The sequence below is a fragment of the Mastigoproctus giganteus genome, chromosome 13 (genome assembly GCF_048544385.1).
Source record: "Mastigoproctus giganteus isolate SK-2022 chromosome 13, ASM4854438v1, whole genome shotgun sequence".
Taxonomy (NCBI): Eukaryota; Metazoa; Arthropoda; class Arachnida; order Uropygi; family Thelyphonidae; genus Mastigoproctus; species Mastigoproctus giganteus.
The window spans coordinates 40,063,842-40,091,136 of NC_143587.1; the positions used below are offsets into that span (position 1 = coordinate 40,063,842).

Genomic DNA, 27,295 nt, shown 5'->3' on the forward strand with positions numbered 1-27,295 from the left:
TATAAACAACATTTTTCAGTATGTGTTGATTAACTTTTTTAACCACGTGCAATGAAATTCTTGAGATGGTAAATTGCGGCGCATTTTGAATAAAAAAAGTAGATCATATCACAAATTAAGTTGGTCACCCCTGCCCTAGATGATTGCAGAACTTTCATGCCACATCTAAAGTACATGAAAGAGAAGGCCAAAAATTATATCAATATATTGCTTGCTTCACCCGCAAAGACTGGGATCTTAAGGGACCTGCACTCCACCTTCTTTATTCAGCTGTTTTTGTACCGTTCGTAACATACGGAGCTGCCATATGGTTCCATCAGCACTAGGAATGTTATTCTGCAGATACAACTTAAAAATGACTTGGGCTTGTAAAACGACCTCAACAGCAGCACTACAAGTATTAACAGGTTGTATCCTCCTTGACCTCCAAGAGGCCTTCACAGCACTTTCACATACCATCAGAAAGAACAAAAAAACTGAATTCCTGGGGATAAAAACTATTGTCGATGCAGATCCGAAACAAGAATTCCAGTGTACTTGGCAGGAACTTGTTTCCCCTCTGGCAAATCCATTGGGATGATTCCATCAAAGGTAGTACTACCAAGCTATTTCTACCTAGTGCCTCCTACCTCAACAAACAAAGACTTGGCTGGTTCTTCCCTAATTTCACACTACCTTTCTTCTGACAGGACATGGGTTATTCAAAAAGCGACTTCAGGACTTTGGGATTGTAAACGATGCTCATTGTGCTTGTGGAGAACTGGCACCACGTAATGCACTCGTGTAACATCTACCTAGACCTACGTAATCAACTGTTACCGGATATAAATTTAACCACACTCAGTCTGGAAAGCAACATGTTAAAATCAAAAGAAGCTTTTTTAGCTTTTAGCAGGTATGCCTCAGCAGTCTTCAAAAGGCATTGGTATCATCTCTCCACAACATAGACATCCACACCAGACATTTCTGAAACCGCTATGATCTCTTCTCATATCTGCTCTTCCCGCAGCACCAGCCACTATCCGAACTGAATGAACACCTAACTGGACATCTTCCTCGTTGGAATGACAGCACTGAACTGATAGAAATCAAACTCAGGCACTTCCCATTGCACGTAACTGACTTTGCAGACCTCCCTTGTTCTGCAAGCTGTCTTCCTTTTCTTGGCCTTTGGTGGGCTCCCAGACCAGGGATGATTCCTACTTCTCCCTTCCCACCTCTTCTTTCTGCTGGAGGATGCCTTCTTTCCTCATTCTCCGTTTACCTACCACTTCTACTATCTCTCCCCTCCCCCCTTTTTTTTGTTTGGTCTCCGTCTGAATATGTTCTGAATATGCAGTGTCATTTGTCTTTTTTGCTTTGGTGGCTAATAATATTGCTTCCACATTCCAATTTCCTTGTAAAAAGTTGATTTACAAGAACTGAAAAGTAGTCTCCCTGTAATACATATGTGCAGTGCACATTTATGTATTACAGTGAATTAGAAATTGCTGTCGAAAAGCCTCCACTGTACTTGTGTAGGTTATCACAGCAGTCCATTCAGCCAACTGAATGGACTGCTCTGATAACATACACAAGTTTACTTTTTTTTCTTTTTTTTTTTGAAATGACCACTTTACATTATAAATAGGATATTTTTGTATAGCATTACAAACTAAATGGTAATACTGAGAGGGAATAATAAAATTGCTGGGAGATATTTATAAATATGACACTGATGAATTTTGACTTTTGGTCCTGCTTTCTTATGTCATTCATGCGAAAGTGTGCTGCTCTTAACTAATTCAGTACAGATTTTGTTTTTGTTTTATATCTTTTGAGAGATTTATGGTTTTTCAACATTAAATTTGATGCATTGTATATGAAGATGAGTGACAGCACCACTCTCAAAATAAACCAGAAAATAAACTTTAATAAATAGTATAAGGATTCGTGTTACCAACCTAAAAGGTTTATTTGAGCCTGGACCATTTTCTATATACTATAATTTTTTTTTTAAATTGAGGAACATTAAAATATGTGATTGAATATTCAAGTCACAAGAGTATATTCAAGATGGAAATAAGAAAATGATGGGGATGAAAAGGAAATGAAGATAATTCCACATAGCATAAAATTATAAATATGCTAGAAAGCTTATAAGAGTAAAATATAATACCAGCTGAAACACAAGAAATTGTTAAGGAGGGTTCTTTGTAATAGATTATAATCTTTACATTAAAAATGATGTTGCAAGGCTTCAACTGTATTTTATCAGATAAAAAATGCCAATGCCAACATAATACCAACATATCACAACACATTTCATTCTAGTATTCTCTAAAAATTATGTAGTAAAGTTATGTTCTAAAATGCTGTTACTTATATATAGGTTCTGCCTCTGATGTCTACTATTTCCAAACTCATAAATTATTTTTAACTAAAAAAAAGTATTAAACTGTTTGAAACTAATAAATTATTTTAGCTACAAAGTTAAATTTTTTGCAATTTCCTATTTTGCATATAAAATCAGCTTTACTCTAATACTATGCACTGTATACTGTGCAAAAAGTTTGAATTTTTTGTCAACGGATAAAAAGGAAAATCTAAAAATATAAAGCAATGGTTATATTTTAAAGTTTAAAGAGAATTCAGTTGAATTAAAAAAAAAAAAAAAAAAAAAAACAATTTATATGTCACTATAGAAACTGACCTACAACCCATAAACTGCACAGAAAAACACATATACAGCACTAACACATCTCACATGAAATTAATTACTAAAATTTCATTGTTCCTATAAGACACCCCACTACTTTCTGTAATCTGTGAAAGTCTTCTGGATCTAGGAAATTTTGCTATTTTTGAAAAAATAGCAAAATTTCTTAGACTAATTTTTTTAATTTAATTTGATGACATGTCCAGGTATTTAAGGCATGCTGTTCAGCTTACTAAGAGTTTGAAAATTTTGCCAAAACTAATTTTTAGGTGACCGTAAATAAGATGGCTTCCCACACCCCCTCTTCAACTAAAAAACAAATCTGTGCAATTTTATGGAGTGTTAAGGAATCTTTAACTAAGTAGTTCTAGAGATTTTTGTAAAATGTGTCTATATATGGTTTGAGAAAATCTACTGTATAATGCAAACTTTATAAATACACTAGGAAGATACTCATATTATGTAAAAAAAGATTCATAAATTTTAAATAATTTACCAGTCTACTTGTAAAAATTAAATTCATGAAAACTGAAAAGTGTGGTTTCACTGCAATACATACGTGTAATACACATAAATTGCTGTCAAAAGGCTCAACTGTATATCACACAAATGTAATTTATGTGATATAAAGTGGAGCCTTTTGTGTGATATGCAATACATTTTCATGTAAAAAAAGAAATACAAAAATAGTGGTAAAATTTCTGCATCTAAAGCAACTTTTGAAAAAGTGAAATATCATACATTATGTTACCTACTTCATATCCCATAGGCCAATGGATGAGATATAAATCCAAGTATTCCAAGCCTAAGTCTCTCAGTGACTGCTGGCAACCTTTCATGACTCTGGCTCTTCTGTGATAAGTATTCCAACACTACAGCAAAAAATGAGACATTCTCACTAAAATAAATTTTACTAAGTATGTGTTAAATGGCATCATAACAAGCAAATATTAAACTTGAAGAAACAAACTGCTCTGTGTGAGTAATAATCGATTATATAAATTTGAGAAACTGCTCATGAGCTTATGATAGAATGAATTTTGAACAAAAGTAAAATATGAAGTACAAAACACAGTGGAACCTCAAAAATTTGGCATTAAAAATTATTAAAAATTTGAAGCTTTTTGAATACTTCTCTGAAGATAGCTGACTGGGCACAGGTAGAAGGAAAATAGGCCTATCCAGACTTTAAAAAAAAAAATCCAGATTTATGCCCTATGTTTCATTAATGATATCCAAAACACAATTTATTTTATATGTTTCCTAGACAGTCACTATGTATTTGCAACATATAAAATTGTTTGTTTCCAGAGACATTAATACTAGTTCACAATATAGTTCTGTTGCTGAAATCACATTGTAATATTTATACCTCATATTAAAAAATATGCTGAATGATTGTGATGTCAGTACTGGAAGCAACATTACCCACTGTCTAGTCCAGTAGCATGGTTAACGTTTTGGCTTAATGCTGGCAACTATTATTCTGTGGAAATTACAAGAGATCACAGTTACTGTATTAACTATTAAAAATAATGCATTATTTAGGTGATGTGCCTAACTTTCAAAGAAAATAAAACTGGAATTTTTAACTATCTGACATATGCTGGGTCATAAAGATCCTAGATGTATGAGATTCTACTGTACATAAAATTTACATGGGGAGGTAATTTGTCTGTACATTTCAGTCAAGCTTTATGACCTCTGCAAAAAGAATAAGGGGGTTATGGCAACACTTGCATATCGACTGACTGTTCCAATCTAGTGAGCCCATATGCACACAACCATATAATCTGAACTGTGGCAAGGGAAAGAAATTTCTCTCCCTTGCCACAGTTCAATATTTCATCTGAATAGTAATTGTGGAAGAATACTTGTGCAAATTATTTTCAAACAAGATATCAAAATTAAACATTTCCTGTGCTCATATTCAAATTGATTTATGACATGGAAAATGTTATTTATTGTTTTTGTCTCTGAGAAATTAGCAGCTCTTTTAAAACTTTATTGTAGTGGAGGAATAATAAAGCACATCAAATAGCCTGAAAATAAGTCTCTGAACATCAAACAAAAAATGAGAAAATTCATTGTCTTTGCCCAAATAATCTAAAGATTGAAGTAAATATAATTTTCCTAATGTGACCAATTTAAATTGAAATGTTTTTAAAAAACTCTTGATGTTATGGATAAAATATTTTTATAAAATAAAATAACTTTATAAATACTATAATACATTAATAAAATATTTTCTAAAACATTTTACAGAGGCACAGAATAAAAAAAAATAAAAATAAAACAAAATAGAAATCTTTTAAAAGTTGGAATGGAAAAATTAGTCTACACTGAGAAGGAAAAATGTTATTCATTGGAAAAAAAATTATTATTTTGTAAATAAATTGCCACTGAGAAATGTTCACACACAGCTTTATTATAATCTTTAATGGTGATATATGAAATTTGTCTAGTATAACTGTTTAAGCTATAAAATTAAAAAATATGAAATAATAATTACTACCATTATGAATATAACATTTTTTTTTATCAAATTCGTGGCAAAGTGCCTATTTGTCTTTACCATGTCCAACCATCCATTCATCTGTAGCAACTTGACTCCCACTGGACAGACTTCCATGAAATTTGGGTTATTTATAAAGATTTTGTTTAGCGATCCCAAATTTAATTAAAATCAGACCAATATAAATTTGATAATTTTTTAAATTTTATTTTTTTCACAAAATCTCATTAGATACAAACTGGAACAGCAGCTCTGATCCTTTTCAAAGTTATCTCTATATATAAGTATCATCCAATCATCCAATAAGCACAAGTCAGATCAACATTCAGTCAGTCAAATTTCCCCTGGGAAATTTGGTGTTTATCTGATTTATGCCTGATTGATCTGATTTTTACTAAGTATGTGTTAAATGACATCATAACAAGCAAATATTAAACTTGAAGAAACAAACTGCTTTCTCTGCATTGTTTTGTCCAAAGAAACACATGTTTATTTATGTCAGTGGGAAAGTTTTATACCCAATTCTGAGTCCATAATTGTCCCCCCACCCTCACATAAATAGTTATACATAAGAAAATAAGTTTTGGGAATTACTTGAGAAGAGAAATTCCAAGAACATCAAATTTTCAGCAAGTGTTTTGGTCACCGTGGAATTTTATATCGAATTCTGCAACTTATGTTTCACCCCATCTCCCCACTGAAACATAAATGCTATTAACTGGAACAACAGTGCTGATGTTTTTAAAACATTCAAGACTTAGGATATTCTTAAGAACCTCTCCATTAAATTTCATGTTGATAGGTTAATCCATTTCTGTGTGCACTTTCTCCTAAGAAAGCACTGTTACACAAATTCCAACTCACATCTATCCCCATCATATGGTGAAGTTTTGTAAACAATTTTATGAGTATGGTACAGAGGTTTTAACAATGGAATGCATCTGTAATGTAATTTAATGCATATATTACTCAATTTGTTATTTATATAGTGCTAAATTTTACTGACAATGAAAATAAGAAATTTGTAAATGTCAGCTGTATAATTATTTAAAGGATGGTTTTACTTAAGATATCCACATATTTAATCACATTATACAATTCAATGTTTTTCATTTTTTTCAAACATTTCAACTACTTCTAAACCTTTGACAATTTATAAGTAATTGAAATGCTATGTCCTTTAGTTGTATTGATGCCGGCACCTTGTGGTTCCTGATATGATAGGACCACTGGTAGAAGAAATCCATCTTTATTCCATCATATATTTTAATTGCATTCTATCATTTATCTACTGCCTTTTTAGTTCACAAATCTAGCAAATGGAAGGCACATACTGCAAAGCAGATAAGGCTATCTCATCAAGAAATGCATACTTTCATAAGTGATTCTGAAAATAATTTCTTCTATTTTAGTATTGTGCAGTGTTATGTCAGTAGATTTAAAAAAAATTTCAATTCTTGCATATTTGTTTCCTTGGCTTGCACATTTCTGAAATGATGGGTTAAAATAATTTTGTTAACACATTCATTACTAGAACACAGATGTGTCAAAAGGAACTGCAAGTTTGTGTCTTAATGGAAATCTGCATCCATTCAATTGCAGTCATTAAATGAATGCTATAAAAGGAAAGGCACATAAAATGAACATTTTATAATAACATTTAATAAAATTTTTTGAAGATTATGCTGCTCAATTTAATTCTTCAGTTTGTGAGGCCACCTTGGGGATGATGTTGGCAGCTCTTCATCATCTTTGTCCTGGTCCTTCTCATGATCTCTGAGAGTGCTATAAAAGCTGTATACTTGGTCCAGTTTCAAATGTTCTTTGCTTATATTGAAGTTATATATTCTAGTATTTTCCACAAGAAGAAAAGGTAAAATTTTTGAAGATTATGCTAAATTTTAATTCTTTATTTTGTGAAAAATAAAACATCATCCTCAGTGTGTCTACTAATAAAATTTAGTGCAAAAAAAATATTTTTCTATAAAATTTCACCCTAAAGGGTGATCCTGATGTCCCAGGATCAACAGCCTGGGACATCAGGACTGAAAAGGAACAGGTATGGACAGTATGCTGAAGCTGATGACATAGAATCAGCTCTTTATAATATATCATCTGACACTGAAATAGAATTCTATTAAAATGATGTGGATTCTGAATTTCATTCAAATGCATCTATTAGTGTCAGAAATCATCAATATGGATGCATCTATTAGTGTCAGAAATCATCAATATGGATGCATCTGTTAGTGCGTCAGAAATCCATCAATATGGATGCATCTGTTAGTGTCAGAAATCCATCAATATGGATGCATCTGTTAGTGTTAGAAGTCCATTATCAGATGAAATCCCTTCCACTTACCAAAAAGCAGTGCCTACTTGTTCCAGGTGCCCCAGAAAAATAATCCAACTGAAGAATGATATAGAATCAAAATCTAGAAAAAATATTAAGTTACACTAAAAGCACATAGAACGGACTTTCGGAAATATAAGTGGCAGCAAACGTGTTAACAAGCATTTGTGGGCAATTTTAAAAATGAATTCAAAAGTCAATATAATATTGATATTTTCCATATGATTGTGAACTTTCAAAATATACAAATATGGAAAAATTTGCTAGTGTGTAGGGATGAAGACATTCTAATAAGAGTGAAAATACTATGCACAACAAGTGAAAATTTTAACTTGTTGTGCATAGAAAACTGTAAAGATTTCCCAAATTTCCTAATGGATACGTCTATAGACTGAAAATTTTAACTGCATTTGTAGTAGTCAAATACTGTAAACCAGTTCTTTTTTGGCCAATATTGATGAAATATGATGATAGAAATTGTGAGTGGGCTGGGTTAATGTGTGATATCACTGCCATTCTCACATGATGGTTGGAAAGAGAAAGGTTTGTAGGTGCAGCTTGTTATCGTGACTGTGATAATTGGGATTTTCAGAATACCTACCGGTCAACTAATTACTTTCTGCAAATCAATCCCACCTATACACCCAGATCCCTTCATTTTTCTCTATTGGAATTGGTCAACAAAAATTTTACCATGAAATTTGGTTAACAAGAAATATTTGTGAAAGCCCTGCACATTTCATATTAACTGGTTTCCACTGTAGTTAGTACATAAATCCTTTGATTCTATAAAATTTGAAGAAAGATTTTATTCAAATTTATACATAACATCATAACAGCATCAGGATACATACAAAAAAAGCTCACGTGCCACAGATGGCCTGCAGGCTGCACTTTGTGAATCCTTGCTGTAAACAGTGTTAAAGAATGAAGTAAACAATGTTAAAGAAAAAATGTGGCTCAAAATAGTCACTAAAAGAACAATTACATTTCTGAAGCATGGTAAACATGGAAAGGGCATGTTTCCCAAGGAAACTTCTCACATTTCTTGGGAAATGTGGGAAAGCTGCCAAAATTAACTTTCCAGTTTGTAAAAATTCAGGTGCCTAATTTAAAATGTGGTCTGAATGATATCACATAAGGATTGGAACTAGTGTATAAATGAGACACTCTCAACTACGTGTGAAATGTTTATTGCTAATAGGATATATTATCAGTATCATATTGCTGCAATAAACATTTCACATGTAGCTGAAAGTGACATCTTTGCTCACTATTGTGAATTAGCTTTTTTGTGATGGGGGAGAGCTGCACACACATACAACTACTAAGAATAAATTAAATTAACAAAATTATGGTGGCTCATCCTAAAAAAGATATCACTCACCTTACTTGTGATAAACAGATTTTCCCTGTTGACTACTCCTTCATCCATTTTCTTTTTAAGGGCTTCTCCGATGTAGCTTTCATTCTCATATACCAATGCACAGTCAAAATGACGATATCCAAAATCAATAGCTGAACAAACGATCCGCCCAACTTGAAGTGGACTTGACTGCAAAATTAATAACAGATATTAATTCCATTATTAAACTTAACATCACATAACATGAAAATGAAGCCTTAAAAGAGTCTGTTGCATTTTAAAATAAGATTCTGTTAACTATATATTTTCTGCATTCATATCTTTTATAGACAGTTGTGGCTTAAACATGCACACCATAGCATTTTCAACTTTGAAAGTAATTTACTGCCAACATAATTTGCAATTTTATTAGCAGAAGTTTCTGTTCGCCTTATATATGTATATTATGTATGCACATTATGATGTTTTAAAGGTTGGTTTATCTGTTTATTGGAGTGAAAAAAACTGGTTTCTTGATTAAAAAAAAAAAAAAAAAAAAAAAACCTACCAGCTCTATCTGAGACTAATTCAGCAAAATGGAAATGTTCCTACCATCTGACATGAGAGAGTTTCCAAATAAAAGCTTTTTTAACCCATTATTAAGTACATGGGGATCATTCCAACCTTCATTTTTTTTTTTTTTTCTGTTTCTTTTGTGCTGTAAATTACTCTGTTCACCTAGATGAATTCCCAATATCTTTCAGGAAAAGCATTTACCCTAATTTCTCCATTAAAAAATTGAGAAACTGCAGAACAGGATTAAAATGGCTTCCATGAGTAGGTTAACACAATGGGTTTTTGCCCCTGCCAATGTTAGCAGAAACAAGACCTTAGTAACATTACTCACCTGTTTTGTAACTAAGGTCTTGTTTCTCTTAACATTTAGGTAGAATGCCAAGGAAATCATAAGAATATTCAGTGACTTCTCAAGTGAGTCTTCTTTCATTTCTTCTCTTCAATTTTATTTTACCATTATGTTTCCATCATTATATTCTTTAACCATTATTTTACCATTATCTTCAAAAAAAACAATGGAAACATTTACTAGTGATTAACAGTCTAGTCAAATCTAAACAACTCTATACTTGTTTGTAGAGTCTGAATTAGGCTAGAATACACCCAAACACTGTTCCAGTCATTAAGTTTACTTTTTGAAATTAAGTTCAATGCCTTCTGGTTGTTAAACTTTCCAAAAATAACTTGAAATATTATGGTGGTTATTAATGATTATAACTTTCAGCACATTCATAATTAATCATTGTGTCCAAATGTCAGAACCAATGAAGATTTGTATATAATGTCTGCATGTACTGAACAAATAGGTTGAAAAAAATATATTTAATTTAATTTTCATTCCCAAGTCCAGAGCAATTTCAGTAATTAATGCAGGTGGATTTTTGAAATGTTCAGATTAGTGGGATTATAGCATGAAAACACATTTTATGAACATGAATTATCATATTTGTTTGCATATTTATTTATTATTCAGAATATATTATACAATATAGTGTTCAGTTTTTAATAAAGAAGTTGCAGATTTTTATCTGTTTCACTTTGCTTAGTCTCTTTCTCAAAACACTCACAGAGTTGATGTAAAATCAGGATTTGGTGAGTTGATATGTCACCTTCTGTAGCACATTCATAATATGTGTAAAAGCATAATGATGTTTCACCAAATTTGTTTGAATGGCTCCTAAATCCACCTTTCTTTCCTTCATCTTGCAAGATGAAGAAAAGAAAGATACTATTTATAATTTTGCTATTGGCCTGAAAATAATTTTTATTTTTGCTGTTAATTCAATCTACAACCACTTCCTAACTTATTTCACCTTCTTATCAGGTCAACAACTGATATCAGGTCTTTGCTACCCATCCCATTTCAATATCTTAAGAAAATTATCTGTTATCTTTTTTAATATGGTTGTGATATCTATAGTCTGCACTATTACATGAACAAGATTTTTGAGGTACCATAATTTGATTTCATGAATTCACATTTTAGTCAATTGGTAATATCACAGATGTACAGTTATGAGGGAAAAAACATTGTTATAATGTTGTCATCACTTTGTAATTCATTTATATCCAGATGACCTGATGCATTGTCAAGAATAAGCAGAGTTTTCTAGAATTTTTTATTTCTTTTTGATGTCTTTATACAGGAAGGACAAATTCAGATTGAAACTGTTTGACAAACAGTTCTCAATTTGCACCATTGAAGTTGTGCCACAGGTTTACCCAAACTGAGACATAGCTACAATGGTGCAAAGGTGTGCAACTGCACCTGGGCTCCAGGCCTTAAGGGGGTCCTTCAAGCATTATATATATACAGGGTGTTTCAGTTAAACGTTTCAGAACTTCTAAGAGGGGTAGGGTACATCCTGACAACTCGAAATCATATAGCAATGTGGGGTCGGAAATGCTTTCCTGAAGCGGTGTTGTACACAGAAGCACCATAAAGAAAAGAGACCGTAAGTGAGAAATCGTTTTAATAATACATGAAAAGAAGCAAAACGTACATGGATTAAAGTAAGTGTTCGAAGTTTCTTCCACGGGCTACAATGCACGCCTCACATCTCCGACGCATGGACATCCAAACATTCTGGAATACTCCAGGCGAATTTCGAATTTCTTCGGCAGCTACTGCGATTCTTGCAACCAGCTCCTCAGCATTGTCAACAGGGGTGTCATAAACTAGCGATTTCATATGACCCCAGAAATAAAAATCAAGACATGATAGGTCGGGTGACCGAGCAGGCCAACGCACGGGACCACCACGTCCCGTGCGTTGGCCTGCGAGATCACCTCATCGGACCTTACCTGTTACCGTGTCATCTAACCGGACCTATCTACTTGATCTTTCTGCAGCAAGTATTGCCACAACTTTTGAGAGATGAACAGATTTCTGCATCGACGCAACAGACAATGTGGTTCCAACACGATGGAGCCCCTGCCCATTATAGCGGAGATGTTCGTAACTACCTGGATGTCACATTTGGTCAACAGTGGATCGGACGTGGTGGTCCCGTGCGTTGGACTGCTCGGTCACCCGACCTATCATGTCTTGATTTTTATTTCTGGGGTCATATGAAATCGCTAGTTTATGACACCCCTGTTGACCTGGTTGCAAGAATCGCAGTAGCTGCCGAAGAAATTCGAAATTCGCCTGGAGTATTCCAGAATGTTCGGATGTCCATGCGTCGGAGATGTGAGGCGTGCATTGTAGCCCGTGGAAGAAACTTCGAACACTTACTTTAATCCATGTACCTTTTGCTTCTTTTCATGTATTATTAAAACGATTTCTCACTTACGGTCTCTTTTCTTTATGGTGCTTCTGTGTACAACACCGCTTCAGGAAAGCATTTCTGACCCCACATTGCTATATGATTTCGAGTTGTCAGGATGTACCCTACCCCTCTTAGAAGTTCTGAAACGTTTAACTGAAACACCCTGTATACATATATTTTTTAAGAAACCCCAAATATGAAGGTATTAGAACCTATGGTACTTAGTACTGCACATGGGGTGAAGGATGAAAAGACAGAAGATACTTGTTGATATCAGACTTGAATTTCTGTAGATTGTACTTTTCAGGAAATGCATGTCAAGGAAGGTTGTTCCAGAAAACAGAAGTTGAGGGGATAAATGAGGAGGAAGAAGAAAGGTTGATTCTGTGGGTTTCAAGTAGGTCAGTAGATGGATGTTGACTGGTTTTGATGTGTTTGGACTGATTTATAAGAGAGAGGGAGAATTACAGAAGCCAATTCAGGAGAAAACAGTGCTTATAGAAAACAGTATCTATAGAAAAGGCATGCAGCAGAAAAGAATGTCTATGAGACAGAGTGGAGAAAATTTGTAAGAGACGAGTCATTAATTGATCTGACTGCCCTCCTTTGAATGGCATCTAGAAGCCTGAGAGAGGTTTTGGGGGCACAACCCCAAATGTAGGAACTACATTAAACATTAAGGCAGATTTGAGATTTGTACGGGGTGAGTAATTGTTTAGAAGAAAAGAAAGCAGAGTTTTTTAGATGCAGAGGAAGCAATATTTGTGATGTGTTTTATGCCAAGAGAGAGAGAGATTAGAAGTCAGAGTAATTCCTAACACAGATATATGATCTTGTCTCAAAATCTGAGAGTCACTGAAGATAAGTATAGGAGCAGTAGACTCCTTTTTGCAAGATATAAGACAAATTCAATTGTGGAAGGATTGAAATTAACCAAGTTATCTTTGACCCATTGGAGATCATCATGTAAGGAATTGGTGGTGGATATTTGAAAAGTTGAAGCTGTTTGAGTAGGGCAAATCTCAAACTAGAAGGTGGAATGTAGCGTGCCTTAACAAAACTATGAACAGGATTTACAGTTAGTGGAAAAAGGTCATTAATATACAGGAGGAAAAGAGTGGGAGAAAGAACTGAGTCTTGAGGAACACCATCCTTGTTGACCTTACCACACCACAATACCCAACCTCTCTTGTGGTCATTATGTAAAACAAGAAAAGGGTAGTTTTCGGGTTTTCCTATCACTTGTGGTTTCGTCGGATGGACTTTGCAAAAGGTGTGCACAGCACTCATTCTTCCCTGATTTTGAAATATGATGCAGAATTTTTGCTTTTATGAACTAAAGTTTTATGTAAAAATTCTCATTAGTACTGTAAACTTGTTCAGGACTCAAACCAAATTCAGTGATCCACTGAATAAATTTACACTGAGACATTCTGCTACAACAGCAGCAACAATATTATTAATTTTCCATCACTCATATACAAACACCTAATTCCATAGCACCTTTTAAAATTTGTTGATTTACCTGCCACTAGCCTGAAATATGTAGTCAGTTTTCAAATTTGTGAATACAAAATTTGAAAATTAAAAGAAGACTTGCCAATGTTCAAGAGCATCAAGGGTAGGGTCAGCTGCCCCAGCCTAGGCACTGTTGTACGGAAGGGGCCTAGAATTGGAATCTGCAACACCACCCCATCAAGAAAGGCAGGCTGGTCCAGTAAGTCTGTTTGCTCCAGGGCTTGCACTGGTTCTCAATGCCTCTGCCAACAATTTGGTTCTAGCTTCTCCTGAGTTAAGCTGCTTTAAAATGTCACACTTCTCTAAAGGAGATAATGTTTTGTACTTCCTCTTATTACAAGACATCATAACAGTAGCAAAACTACAAATTCCAAGATTTGTCCAGAATGAGATTTGCAAATGGGCTTCATGTATAATTATTAAAAACCATATACCTGCTGTTGGTACCACATGTTTTTCCCCCTTTACTTCACCCTACCACAGTGGTAAATCTCATAGTATGGCTGTATTGCTACTGTTTGTTGAAACTACCATATGTGGTAGTTTTGCTACTGCTCTTAGTTAAGAAAAGTTTAAGCTGTTTCCCTCCCCCCAGGGGTCACTGCAAATTGTTACAGCTGATTGTTAAGTTGTTGAAGATCATGTAGGGGATAACCCAGAATTCATAGTTTCACCACTGTCTGAGAGCATAGAAAAATTGCATTGCTGAACACAGGCAGAAGCACATGCTAGACAGTTCTAGCTATTTTGAAACTTCTCAAAAAATAAAAAAATAAAATAAATAAATAAATAAAATAATAATAAATAATTTAAAAATAAATTTAAAAATTTTTTTTAACCCAATATAATTCAGATTACCATGACAGGGGGCGCTGCCGATCTTTGTTTCCTTACAAAGATGCAATTAAAATAAAATAACACTTATTTTATCTAGGTCAAACCAGCAGTTTAGTTGCTTTAAAACTATTAAAATGCCATTCCTGCCGGTCATATCACAGATAAGCATCATAATTAAGCAAAGTAGAAAGGCATGAAACATTTCTTAAAAATATTCTGTAAAGACAAGCCCAGCTTCATAACTTTCTCCCTATATCTTAACTGAGCACTGCTTCAACAAGCTACTGAGGTGAATGTGCAATTTAGCAAACAGTAAATTATTGAGTTTATTGCAGTTTTTTTTTTTTTTTTTTCAATATATCGATTGCTATTAGATTTATTTTTCTCTGTAGTATTATGCCCATTTGAACTTATTCTTGTGGCTGTCTTTACGAAAGTACCCTCACCAAAGAGAACAAGTGAGTGACATTTCGACGAACTGATGTAGGCTGTAAACCTTGCAGGGAAACCAGCTGGTGGCCTTCAGGGGATACCTTTAAATAAAAAAATAAAATATGAAACTACGGTAACAAATAGAGGACGTATGCCGAAGTGAGTAATCCTGCACTTTAGTGTCTTGAGTCTGTCACGATCTGCCAGCAAGTCACCGCCAGCTCGGAACTGTCATGAATCGTATTCTAACGGGCAGTTCCGACTTGACCGAGCATGCGCAACACTATCTGCCAGTCTGTACTGGGAATTGTCACGGAGCATGCGCGACACTTATTGTATATACTGTACAGTACTGGCAATCTACTACATACGCACAGTATTATTTATTTATTTATTTTTTTTTTCGTTTTCAGAAAGAATAAAAAACAATTTCCTGACTACATAAAAGAATTTGATTATAAAAATAAAAGCAGATACAAATTACTTTTCATAAAATCAATTTCTTATGTAGTCAGAAAATTGTTTCCCGACTACATATAGGTTTGTCCATTATTGTTTTTATAACTAGCTACTTATACTTTTATAATAAAATTCTTCTATTTAGTCAGGAAATTGTTTTTTATTCTTTCTGAAAACGAAAAATAATAAATAATACTACTGCGCGTACGTAGCACATTGCCAGTACCGTATATACAATAAGTGTCGCGCATGCTCCGTGACAATTCCCAGCACAGACAGGCAGATGGAGTGAGTGTTGCGCATGCTCGATAAAGTCGGAACTGTCCGTTAGAATACGATTCACGACAGTACCGAGCTGGCAGTGACTTGCGGACTGATCGTGACTCAGGACACTAAAGTGCAGGATTACCCCGAAGTGTTTAATTCTGATGAGCTTTTAAATGTTTTAAGTTTTCATAAAAGTTTTGTTTAATTTGAACTTTCAAAGAGTAAGGGAGCACAGTATTCAGATATTAGCAAATGAAAGGCTGCCGTGCCTATAGTCGGCATGACGGTTTTATTTATTTTTGCATTTTATTGTATTGGGGAAAAAATGTGTCCGTTTAATTTTGAATAACTTTAACTGCCATATTTTTTCGTAAATGAAAATTGAAATAAGTACAGTTTTCAATGTAAAATATCAATCACTTGGGAATCCTCAAAAACTTTATAATCAATTTTCCAGATTTATTTTTATAGTGAAAGCTAATTAAGAAAACCCAATTTAAGAAGGGAAAAAAAACATAAAGACTTATTAAATATATGAAAAGATAATAACAAACCTTCCATGTCCCTAAACCAAACACTGGGATCATCTTTCCATTTGCTAGAGTCTGATTTGGAACAACCACCATATTTTGATCCATGTTTTGACTTGATCCCACCACCACGAGAAGTCCGCTGTACTTAATTTTTGTTCCTCACAGCATACAGATCGTTATAACAAGTTCGATTATTTAATTACTTCTAAACCAACGCATTTCGTCATTAATTATTTTCAACATAAAATACGCATTCTCAAGACTTTTTCACCAGCGCCTCCAATTTAGATATTTTTTTTTTATTGATGATTTTATGGATATTATATTATATTATTTATTTATTTTTATGAAAACAACAAACGTGGAGGGTATTAAAAGCTGATATTTAGTACCGAAGATGAGTTGAAAGCTGGGAAGACAGAGGATACTTGTTGATATTACTTTAACTATATATTATAATTTTGTTGTAATGTTCTTCCATCCTTTCTCCACATGTATTTCCCGAACATTACAGGTGTAGAAGGGATAAACGAGGAAGAGAAAAAGTTGATCTGCAAGTTTGAAGGAGAACAGCAAATGTATCTTGACTGGTTCAGGCATGTATTCAGACTGGTTTGGAAGAAATCTGTCGGATTACAGAATACATGCTGTAAACCTTGCAGGGAAACTAGATGGTGACCTTGCAGGGTGGCCACCAGATGGTCCTACTGGGCCACCATATTCAAAAGGCTTGTAGAGAAAAAGGGCTTCTAGAGAAAACGGGATGAATGATGTAAGACAGAGAGTGGGCAGACTTTTCAAGAGACATTAATTAACTTGAACTGTCCTCTTTTGAATGCAGTTTAGAAGTCTGAGAGAGGTTTTATAACATCAAATAATTTTAAAACAATACTCGATGATAATGTAGATTGCCTAATCATATGAGCATGCTCAATGCCGATGGGATTCTTCCTCTTGCTCAGAATAATCACCTGAGAGGGCATAAATTCAAATTGAGGAAGGACGGATGTCGGATAGATGTGCGGAAATTTGCCTTTAGCCAGCGGGCAGTTGGTTTGTGGAATAGACTCCCATCGCTTGTTGTTGAAGTTGATAGCCTAAACAAATTTAAGGCTCAGCTGGACAGGTATTTCGAACGAACGGAGGGGTGAAATGGGAGTAGTGGTTTTTTTTTTTTTTTTTTTTTTGGCTGATGCTGAATAAGCTTGCTTTCTTGCATCATATGCCTCTACTAATGCTAATGCTAATGCTATGCTAAAAAAAAAATTAGTGCCAACGTGTACAAAAATATCAACTTTTGTGCCCTTAAAAGATGATACTGCTCCACAACGTCATCAACCTTTGCCCTGGCAGACATACGCTGGTCCTGTTCCATCTATCCTTTTTGCACAGTAAGTTTCCCTGACAATAGAGTCACCGACAACAACAATTACGTACTGTAAATCAGCAAAATTGAAGCTCGAGGAGGAACAACAATATTTTGTTGTTACTCCTCCTCGAGCTTCAATTACAGCCTTGAAACGATCTGGCATAGAGTTAATCAACTTCTGGCTATGCGGTTGCCCAATTTCATGGAACCACACCCTTACAATGATCTCCTGCAGCTGAATCTTACTCGTTAGCTTCTTCTGAGCAATTTTAGACGACATTGTATACCAACGATTTTCAATAGAGTTCAAATCTGCACTGTTGCCAGGCCAGTCCAACACTGTAATGCCAGAATTTCTGAGGTATGACTGCAGCTGCTTAAGGGAGAAAAACGAGGGAAAACATTGGTGTATGTTTCAAGCCTTGTGAGACAAGAATACAAACTCATCATTAAATCTAAATAGCATAAAACTTACGAATTTTGCTGTGTGGCAAGATGCTGAGTCCTGTTGAAAAATGCAGTTTTAGACGTCTTGTGGTGATCTCTAATAACGTGTTTCAGGCACCCCTTCAAGATAGCTGTGTAGGTTTCTGCATACACCGTTCCGTTAATAAACTTAATTCGCCCCACTCCTTTGTTTGTTATGCATCGTCAGACCATCTGACAGACGGGGAACTTTACAATCGGTGTTATGCAGTCAGCATTGTATGCCTCTGATTTTCGTCTTCTGAGATATCGCTTCCCATCAACTTACCTAGTGTTCAGTCTATTATTCTGAAACTTATGCAGATAAACGGGCATCATTCTAGAGCTGTTAGGGACGAGATTAGATTAACAGCAGAACAAAACTCAATCGAAATCATCACTATTCAAGAGCCATATTTTGCTAAAGACCGAATGGGAGATTGTTCAAAGATCACGGGTTATTCCCTTTCCACTCGAGTAATCCAACCTGTTCACCAGCAACTGAAGACTTGTATTGTTGTATTAAACGATAAAATTTATGTAACTGTCATTAATGGTCTCTGTCACCAAATTGCAACTTGTATCCTTGTCACATATTCTACCATCATCTCAATATACTGCCCTCCTTAAATAATTCGTTATATTATCTAGAATTCACATTGAATTTTTTGGGGCCTTATAATGTCCTTATTTCAGCGGATGTAAACGCCAAGTCTAAGTTTTGGTTTAGTGGACGCTCTGATGCTCAAGGACAATTACTGGAAGAATTTATTATTAATCATCACATGAAGATTTTTTAACAGACCTCAACAGTTTACTACATTCTCTGGCGAATCAAACATTGATATCACTTTCTCAAATTCCTTCTGTAATCTACTATCAACGATTGGACTGTGCAACCTAACGAGACAACTAGTGACCATCGGGCAATTTCTTTCTCGATTTCCATACCTTCTCGTCCCTCAGTTTCGAGTATTCGTATCCGTATCATCAAGGAAAAAACGTGTCAATTCCAGAACATGTTCCTAGTGGTTGTCAGAATTATGTTTGCTTCGGAAACAGGTCCATCACGCTCGACGCACATATCAGCGTAATCGTCATTTGTCTCAGGCTGATGTTCGCAACTTTTCTAATTGTTACATTGGTCTCAAGAAACAGTATGCGAAGGCGATTGCTACTACAAAGAAGAAAACATGGACAGAATTTGTGCAAAACTCTGGTAATGCACACCCGTGGGGGATACTTTATAAAATTATAAGAAATAAATTATTGACGCAAGAATAGTATTGATTGATCGTATACAATGGTTTGGAGACGACTAACTGGACGGATTCTGTAAACGTTATTCTAGATAATCTTTTCTACAGACAATGGGTGCTCTGATTCTGAGTTTCACACTAATATTCGTTTTGCCAATACTCTGTATGTTTCTTCAATTAAGACCGAACCTTTTAGTACCATCAAGTTGGACACAGCGGTCAAGCAAGTGAAAGTTAAGAAATGCCCAGGAATGGACATGCTGGAGAGAGAGAGAGAGAGAGAGAGTACCTTTATTGTACTCTTGATTAGAGTACTCTTGATTTGATTATCAGCAGTGATTCTTCATGCATTAAGAATCTGCAGATAAATGAACCACTAGGTGGCAGTGATCACAGTGTGCTGAAGTGGGATTTACTCAAAGAGGTAACTACCATTAGGGGTAAAGGGAAGGGTTATTGCTTTCGTAAAGGCGACTACGATGGACTGAGACAGTATTTAAATTCTATACAGTGGGACCAACTGATGATGTTACCAACAGCAAATTCAAAATGGGAAGCATTCAAAGAACTTATCTTAGAAGCTACTAGGCTTTACATACCAACTAAGAAATATTGTTCAAGGTTTAGGCCAAAATGGATCTCAGATGAACTAATGAGGCATATGGCAGAGAAGAAAAATGCATGGGATACTTACAAATTAACACATGACACAGAAGCCTATGATAGATACAAGTTGAGATGCAACCAAGTTACAAAGGAGGTTAGGCAGGCGAAGGCAGATTACGAGAAATCCTTGGCAAGGGATGCAAAGAAAAACAGCAAAGAGTTCTTTACTTATGTAAATTCTAGAAGGAAGGGGATGAATCAGATTGGTCCACTTGATATTGATGGGTCAACTGTTGATGATGCTGCTCAGGTAGCTAACAAACTAAATGAATATTTTGCATCGACATTCACACATGAGGAGTTATTCAGCAAGGGGAATGCCAGAGGTGTATTCAACTCTAGCAGTAAGCTACAGAATCTTCAAATAACTGGGAGTAAAGTGGAGGAGAAACTGTTGAAGATAAACACAAGAAAGGCACTCGGGGTGGATGGGATCTATCCAGTTATATTAAAGGAGGCAGCAAAGGAAGTAAGCAAACCCTTAGCCATAATTATGAGAGCTTCCTTGGACTCAGGGGAGGTACCCATAGACTGGAAATATGCAAATGTGACCCCAATTCACAAAGGAGGATCAAAGGCTGACACAAGTAATTATAGACCTGTGAGCTTAACTTCTGTTCCAGGAAAATTAATGGAGGCACTGGTTAAAGAAGCACTGCAGGATCATTTAGACAAGACTTCAGTTATAGCTCAGACACAGCATGGTTTTGTTAAGGGGAAGTCTTGCCTGACCAACTTGATTGGATACTATGATGCAGTCACAAAAGAACTGGATGCAGCGAATAACTTTGATATTATATACTTGGATCTTAGAAAGGCTTTTGATACTGTTGCACATGGAAGACTGCTACACAAATTGGAGCAGTGTGACATTGGAGGCAAATTGCTGCTATGGATAAAGGGGTGGTTGAGGGGGAGAAGACAGAGAGTGGTAATCAATGGACACTGCTCATCGTGGACTAATGTTATTAGTGGAGTCCCTCAGGGCTCAGTGTTGGGTCCATTATTGTTTTCTGTATTTATAAATGATATTGATGATGGTATATCAAGCTTAATGTCCAAGTTTGCATATGATACAAAGGTTGGCAGGGTTGTCAAGGACACTACTGACAGTATGCTGCTGCAACAGGATCTGGAAAGGTTGAGCAGATGGGCTGAGAGGTGGCAAATGAAGATTAACATTGACAAATGTAAAGTACTACACATGGGAAACAGCAACCCCAGAGCAACGTATCAACTCTGTGGTACTACACTGACAGTGGTAGAGAATGAAAGGGACTTGGGGGTGGTTGTGCAGGCAGATATGAAGTTCTCTGAGCAGTGCAGACGGGCTGCAAGAGTAGCTCATGGAGTATTGTCAATGATATACAGGAATTTTTCCAGCAGGGATAAGGAGGTGATTATTCCATTGTATAAGGCAATGGTCAGGCCACACCTAGAGTACTGTATACAGGTCTGGAGGCCTCATTTCAAGAAGGATGTAGAGCTGCTGGAACGAGTACAGAGAAGGCCAACAAGATTAGTGAATGGAACAAAGGAGTGCTCTTACGAAGAAAGGCTTATGTTTTGCAAATTACAGTGTCTGGAGACTAGGCACCAGTGAGGTGATCTGATAGAGGTGTATAAAGCCTTGAATGGCTTAAGCATGCTCAATGCTGATGGGATTCTTCCTCTAGCTCAGAAAAATCACCTGAGAGGGCATAAATTCAAATTGAGGAAAGACAGATGTAGGATAGACGTGCGGAAATTTGCCTTTAGCCAGCGGGTGGTTGGTTGGTGGAACAGACTCCCATCCCTTGTGGTGGAGGTTGATAGCCTAAATAAGTTTAAGGCTCAGCTGGACAGGTATTTTGACGAAGAGAGGGGTGAAGTGGAAGTGGGTTTTTTTTTTTTTTTTTTTTTGGCTGATGCTGCATAAGCTTGCTTTCTTGCATCATATGCCTCTACTAATGCTAATGCTAATGCTAATTGTGCGTCTCGCCAAGATTAAGCCCAGCATACTTTTACAACGTATGATAAATGTTTAGATGCGGAACTTTCCCGGATTTGTGGAAGACTGCCCTTATCAAGCTGATTAGGAAACCAGACAAGTACCCTCAGGAACCGAAGTCTTATTGGAATTTCTATTAACACTCAAGTCAATGTTAAAGCTGAACGACAAAGAATTTGGCAAGAGTTGATCAATTTGTGGCAGAGTAGGTGGGACAGCAGAACACTGGGCAGTGTAACACGTTAAGTTTTTTCCTGAAGTTGACACTCTTGTAGATAAAAAATCTACAGTCTGGTTTAGCCTTGACTTGTTTACCTCCTATTTGTTATCAGGACATCGATCATTAAATCATAAACTGTTTAAATTTCGATTGTCTCTTACGGAACTCTATCATTGCGGCGGTGTGGAAGATTGGCTGCACGTGTACTCTTGTCCCTCATACAATGAATTTCGAGTAACTCTACAGAATGCAATTTCCAACTTTTCATCAGGAGGATGGCCGGAAGTGATGCCACAGTGGACGGGATGTGTTAATTAGTGCTCTTCAAAGTGTGTTTTTTAAAGTGGTGCCAATTTATCATTTTGGATTAAATTCAAGTCGAAGTGGGTCTGTTTGGTTCGGTGAGTCGACTGATGTTTATTTTATGCCTAACTTCTAAGGCGTTCTGCAGTTATGAACGATTTTAAATCTTCACCTTATCGTTCATTCACGGCTCGTTCATAATGGCTACGCCCAATAGGTCCGGCCGTTGTTTTTAACTATCATTCTTTGCCAGAGTTTTAGACCACTTATCTTTAGATTTCTCTATCTTTTAGAGAGTTATGGATACCCTAATTAATTTCATATCAGTTGATACTGATTTTTGGTGAAATTGTATTGATTATTGTGATTTTGAAGGACATATTGTTTTGATGCGAATAATTCGTCCTTTCTTCATCGGCCATTTTGTTTGAAATAACAAGTCACGTGACCTCCAGGGCGATCGGCCATTGTATATCACCTTTCATAGACCATAATTACTCAGCTTCCACCTTGGACCAAAGAATCTCTACACCAATAGCTGCCTCCATCCTCGAATCGATGGCAAACTCCACCTCAACTGCAGCTACAAACACTCTTGCTGCTCCTGAGACGCGAGTCTCCTCAGGTGCTCACCAAACTCCATCAGCTCTGCCACTTCAAACTGCCCCAGCAGACTTCTTGGCTACACAACTACCGTCTGCTCTGGACCAAGTGGTCTCACCTGGGATCCCACGACCTGTTCTGGCTGGCCTCTTTAATGAGGGAGACACCACCTCACTCCATCAGATCATTTCAGTCTTGCACAGGAACTTGGTGGCACTCCTCAACCAAGACTCCATAAGATTCACCAAAGCCACTGGAAACTATGTCCAGGAGCGTTGGACAAGCCTAGAAACAATCACAACAGCTCTTCTAATCGAGAATGAGTAGCTAAAAGCTGTCAACGAAGAAATCAAGACAAGGTCTACAATACTGGAAAAGGCCTTAGACGTCTGTGCTAAGCTTCCCCAGTCTTCATCCGAGCGGGAACTGGGCCTAACCACAGGACCTGAATCATTTACAGTGCCATCTTATGCCGGTGCTGTACTTAAGAACCTTCCAACCTCTAAACCGGATGCCTCCATCCAAGGGCATCCACCACAGACCAGTCGACAAAATCCTCAGCATATAAAAAAGAGAACCCTGATAAAACAGTAGAATCTGGTGGTTATCAGACCCATTAACTCCAAAAAATCACATACAAGTGAACAAATCAAGAACTAAAATAATGACAGAGTTGAAAGATGATCTCAAAACTACGAAAATAACAGCAATAAGAAAAACTAGAAATACAGGTATTTTATTTTTTTTATTATTATTTTAGGGTTGCCCGTAATTAAATACATTAACCCGTATTTGTGTCTGTAAATTGCATATGTTCTATGGTCGATTTGCCTGTTTTGCTGGACGAAAAAACCCCAGTTACTGGGAGAAAAACCTTGCTATCTATGCCTGAGACCGACTAACTCAGCCATGGAGTGAAAAAAGCCCATTAAAGTTCCTCGCGTCATCGACGGGATTCGAACCCAGGCCTTTTCCACCCGGTGTGGGGAGGACGGTGACGTTACCACTGTGATACAGGCGTATTAGGTATGTTCGGGGTCTGACGGCACCTGGGATTTCTCCCATCTCCGCGTATGTTCTCTGTATCGGACAAGCCAGAGATTTAAAAGTGTGTGGGATATGTACTGTGTAGTTTGTTGTGCTCATTGTTCACCCCTGTTTGCTGCCGGGCCCCTAGTGAGACCCGACGTTACCAATACCCGCCACAGGGAGGCCGGCCGGGTGTTACCTATATTTGTACTCTGGCTGGTCTTGCCACTTACTTTCCTGGGATTTCAGTGGCTAGGACCAAAAAAAAAAAAAAAATAAAATAAAAAAAATAAATAAAATAAAATAATAATTATAATACAGGCATAAGTGTATTGATGTCTAACAGCACCAGGGGTTTCCCCCATCTCCGCTATAATACACGCATAAAGTGTAAAGTGTTCATTGTCTAACGGCCCAAGGGGTTTCCCCCATCTCCGTGTTGTGTACTCTGTTTGTGAAACACAGAACACTGTGAAGGCCAGAGATTTTAAAAAGTGTAAGGTACATGTTTATGTTGTGTAGTGTCATGTTGTGTTGTTCCTCTGACCTTTTAGCCGTTGGGCCCCTAGTGGGACCCCCCGTTGCCCACACTTAACACCGAGGAGGCAGGTCAGGCATAGAGGGATCGCATTAGAAGTAATTACTCTGGCAGGCCCTGCCACCTAATTTCCTAAGATTTCAGTGGCAACGGCCTAAAAAAAAAAATAAAAAATAAAAAAAATAAAAAATAAAAATAAAAAAAAAAAATAAATAATAATAATAAAAAAAAATAATAAAATAAAATAAATAAATAATAAAATAAAAAAAATAAATAAAAAAAATAATAAATAATAATAATAATAAAAAATAATAATAAAATAAAAATAAATAAATAAATAAATAATAATAAATAAATAAAATAAAAAATAATAATAAAAAATAAAAAATCAATAAATAAATAAAAAAAAATAATAAATAAATAAATAAAATAAAAAATAATAAATAAAAAAAATAATCAATAAATAAATAAAAAATAAAATAAAAAAAATAAATAAAATAAAAAAAAATAATAATAAATAAATAAAAAAAATTATAATAAAATAAAAATAAAATAGAATAAAATGCATATTTAGTTAGAGTAGGGGTGAAGACTGAGGAAGGGGGGGACAGATAGAAATATGGGGATGATAGGGAAGGCAACCCCAGAAAGGTCAGTGGAGACTGGCCCCACCAGGAGAAAAAAAGGGTGTAGCAGGGAGGGGGAGGAGACAGAAACCTGTCCCCTCCCTCTCCCTACCAGGGGAGGGGGTATTAAAGTGAATCAAGTTAGGGTACATGGTTCGGAATGCTAGTTGGCCAAGAAAAGAAGTTGACATCTAATGGCACATGCCGGTGGCATTGTCAGTCTTTATCTAGGAGATTGTCTTATTGGTCACATCCATGAGAGACAAGTCAAGAAGAATAAGAACCTTTTGTCTTTCTTAAATTGTCTTAATTTGTGGGTTGTCTCTATTCAAAGGTAGTTATGTGGTAGTTATCTTTGGTGGGTGACATTTTGGAGAATGTATAGTAGTTCACACCAATGATGGTAATGCTGGTTAAGTTTAGCTGCCTGGTTCCAGTACCATCAGGGTCGCTGGGTTCATTTAGTAGAGGGTTATCATGTTGCTGCAATTAGTTGTCTTCTCCTCAAGAAAAGCTGCTGTGCATAGTTGGTGAGAGCTTGATACTCTTCCTTAGTATCCAGTAAGTGGTTTTCTTTGCCTTTTGGTATATAAGTCAACTTTGTGATAAGCTGGCAGCGGAGGTCATCGTAGAGGGGGCACTCGTGCATGAGGTGATCCCAGTCCTCAATTCCTCCACAGGCGCATGTTGAGTCCTCTTCTAGGCCAAAGGTTGTTAGTTTTGCCTTTATTGAACCATGGCCAGTAAGCAAATACGTGGCATACAGGCCTGGAGAAAACCATAATGGGGATTTTGGATAGATTCTGCTAACATCTGGGATGAATCTCCTGGTGATTTCCCCCTTGGTTGAATTTGTCCAGCGGTCCTGCCACACCCACTGCATGTGTGCTTGAAGTCTCCTCTTCTCAAATTTTTGGTTGTTGGTAAGATTCAGCTCGAATCCCAAGCAGGTCTGAGACACGCCCTTAGACAGATGATACAACATTCCATTTCTCACCACCTCCAGGTCGAGGGGGAGGGCCCCCACCAGGACCTGGAGGGCGTGAGTACTCACAGTGCAGCAGGCACGAGAGATGGAGAGCAGAACCGTGCGTTGAGTGGAATCCAGGATTCGTCTGTTTACTGCAGTCGTAGCCTTGCCAAACCAAATTCCGGCTGCATACGTAATCACAGGGATGAAGATAGCCTTGTAATACAACGAGAGGGTTCGCTTGCTGAGACCCCAGTCCCGACGGGATATCCTAGCAACCATGGCAGTATAGTTTCTCACTTTGGTTCTGATGTATTTGAGATGAGCTTGGAAGGAGAGTTTTCTATCTAGTACTATGCCAAGATATTTCAGTTGCTCTGACAACTTTATGGTCTTGTTTCCAATTTTAATCTGTGGTGGTCTTGTAATACAGAGAGTTCCTTTAAGAAGCAGAGAGTTTGTTTTTGAGGGTGATATGGTCAAGCAGTGTGTTTTTGCCCAGTCCTGGAGGATTTGGAGTGCATGGTTTGCCAATGTCTCAAGCTGGGCCCTGGAATTTGCAGTCACCATCAGGATGAGATCATCAGCAAAGGCTTGTGAACGAACCTCCCCGAGGTCAAGGCATAGAAATTCGTCCATCACCATGTTCCATAAGGTCGGCCCCAGGACCGAGCCCTGGGGGCAGCCACGGTGTATCCGTCTTGTGAGTTTCTGATAAGGTGCATTTACTGTGATTACCCTATTTGAGAGGTAGCTTTTCATGATATTGAACAAATTGTCCGGTACATTTGCTTGCCTGAGTCTGCGGAGGACGCTCGGCCACCAAAGGGTGTCGAACGCTCCCGCGAAATCAATTGTAATCATCAGGAAGTATTTTCTGTCTGCTTGGTGGGCCTCAGTGAGCAGTGCCAGTAGAGCATCAACCGTGGAACGCCCTGGTCTGAAACCATATT

At 36.5% G+C, this 27,295-nt stretch overlaps 1 protein-coding gene across 1 annotated transcript in view; it reads right to left on the bottom strand.

Moving 5' to 3' along the window:
• Positions 1-16,411, bottom strand: part of LOC150075983 (aldo-keto reductase 1B-like) — a 67,660-nt gene extending 51,249 nt beyond the window's left edge. Inside the window, exons 1-3 of the mRNA XM_090387225.1 lie at positions 16,326-16,411; positions 8,954-9,121; positions 3,454-3,570 (exon numbers count right to left, since the gene is read on the bottom strand). Coding sequence (XP_090243351.1) covers positions 3,454-3,570; positions 8,954-9,121; positions 16,326-16,409 — 369 coding nt within the window. The 5' untranslated portion in view covers positions 16,410-16,411. The remainder of the gene's footprint in view (positions 1-3,453; positions 3,571-8,953; positions 9,122-16,325) is intronic.
• Positions 16,412-27,295: the final 10,884 nt, after the last annotated feature.